This window comes from Phaethon lepturus, unplaced genomic scaffold (genome assembly GCF_000687285.1).
Source record: "Phaethon lepturus isolate BGI_N335 unplaced genomic scaffold, ASM68728v1 scaffold56861, whole genome shotgun sequence".
Taxonomy (NCBI): domain Eukaryota; kingdom Metazoa; phylum Chordata; class Aves; order Phaethontiformes; family Phaethontidae; genus Phaethon; species Phaethon lepturus.
The window spans coordinates 24,333-25,737 of NW_010516672.1; the positions used below are offsets into that span (position 1 = coordinate 24,333).

Here is a 1,405-nt window from a genome sequence, read left to right on the forward strand (position 1 = left end):
CTCCTCTGCAGCGGTTTCCCTTGATGCCACCGCGACACATGCCTCCCCACATGATGCACAGAGGGCCCCCGCCGGGGCCAGGGGGCTTTGGGATGCCTCCACCCCACGGAATGAAAACCCCCTTCCCACCGCCAGGTCACTATGTGAGACCGGGGGGGATGCCGGGAAGCGGGGGCCCAGGCGGACCCGAGGATAACAGAGATGGGAGGCAGTTTAGGAATGACAGGCAGACATTCACGCCTAACAGAGACCAGGAAAGGTTTGGAAGGAGATCTTTTGGCAATCGGGTAGAAAATGACCGCGAGCGCTATGGGAACCGCAACGATGACAGAGATCACGAGCGAGTTGGTAATCGTGACAGGCGAGACTGGGGACGAAGAAGCCCCGAGCGAGACAGACACAGAGACTTGGAGGACAGAAACAGGCGGTCCAGTGGCCATCGAGACAGAGAGAGAGATTCAAGAGACAGGGAGTCTCGGAGAGACAAGGAAGAAAACCGAGGAAAGGAAAAACCTGAGATGACAGACAGGGCAGATGGCGACAAAAACCATGAATCTCACAGCGGCAAAATGGAAGACGCAGACATTGTTTCAGAACTTGCTGCGGGAGAGTCTGAACCTACAGGTGTAAAACCTGTTGAAGAGTTAACATCCGAGGCTACCTCATCTGTGGAACATGCGGACAAGGAGATGGGCTCCGTGGCGGAGGCTCCGCGCTAGATACTGGGAGTTGTCGCAAGATGACAGTGACATTTGTTGGAGTGTAGAGCTTTAGAGTTGTACAGTCTGCTGTATCATATTTGCTTCTGCTTATATCACAGCCCCGCAGTAGTTGGTGGGGAATTGTAAGCAATTTGATTGCTTCCCTTCTATTTAAAATAGCCACAACGTAACATGAAATACTGAAGATATGATTAAAATATTACCCATTTTTGCTGTAACTTTTTTAAAGTTTTGACTTTAAAAAGTTTACAAATCAGAAGTAGAAGTGCTTTCTATTTTTTTTTTTTAATTTAAGAAAAGGTAACGGTGAAAGCTCCTCAAAACAATAGGGATGTGTTTTTAATAAACTCTATTTTCGTAACAAACTTTAACGTGTGCTATTCTTCCTACACTGCACTGAAGTGGAAAAGGAGTGTTCAACATCTTAAAGTTTGAACTGTTAATGCTGTACTGGAGTCTAAATTAGACTGTTTTGTTTATATTTGTTAAAAGAAATACATCTGTTTGTGTAGCTATTCACAGAAGCAAATTTTTATTTGTAATAGTCATCTTGATTTTTAGATTGCTGCATTTTAATGATTACTTGACCATACTAGGTAAAAGTTAGTGGTTTTAAAATGTTAATTGAAGAGTTAACTGTTTAGTGTTGGCAATGCAATCAATTTTTTTTCTTTTCTTCCCCC

The 1,405-nt window shown here is 44.5% G+C and overlaps 1 protein-coding gene across 1 annotated transcript in view; it reads left to right on the forward strand.

Annotated features, from left to right (window-relative positions):
* The window catches only part of SCAF4 (SR-related CTD-associated factor 4), a gene marked incomplete at its 5' end in the record, with an annotated part of 25,227 nt that extends 24,140 nt beyond the window's left edge, over positions 1 to 1,087 (forward strand). The window contains one exon of the mRNA XM_010296118.1: positions 1 to 1,087. This exon is cut by the window's left edge and continues 138 nt beyond it. Coding sequence (XP_010294420.1) covers positions 1 to 719 — 719 coding nt within the window.
* Positions 1,088 to 1,405: the final 318 nt, after the last annotated feature.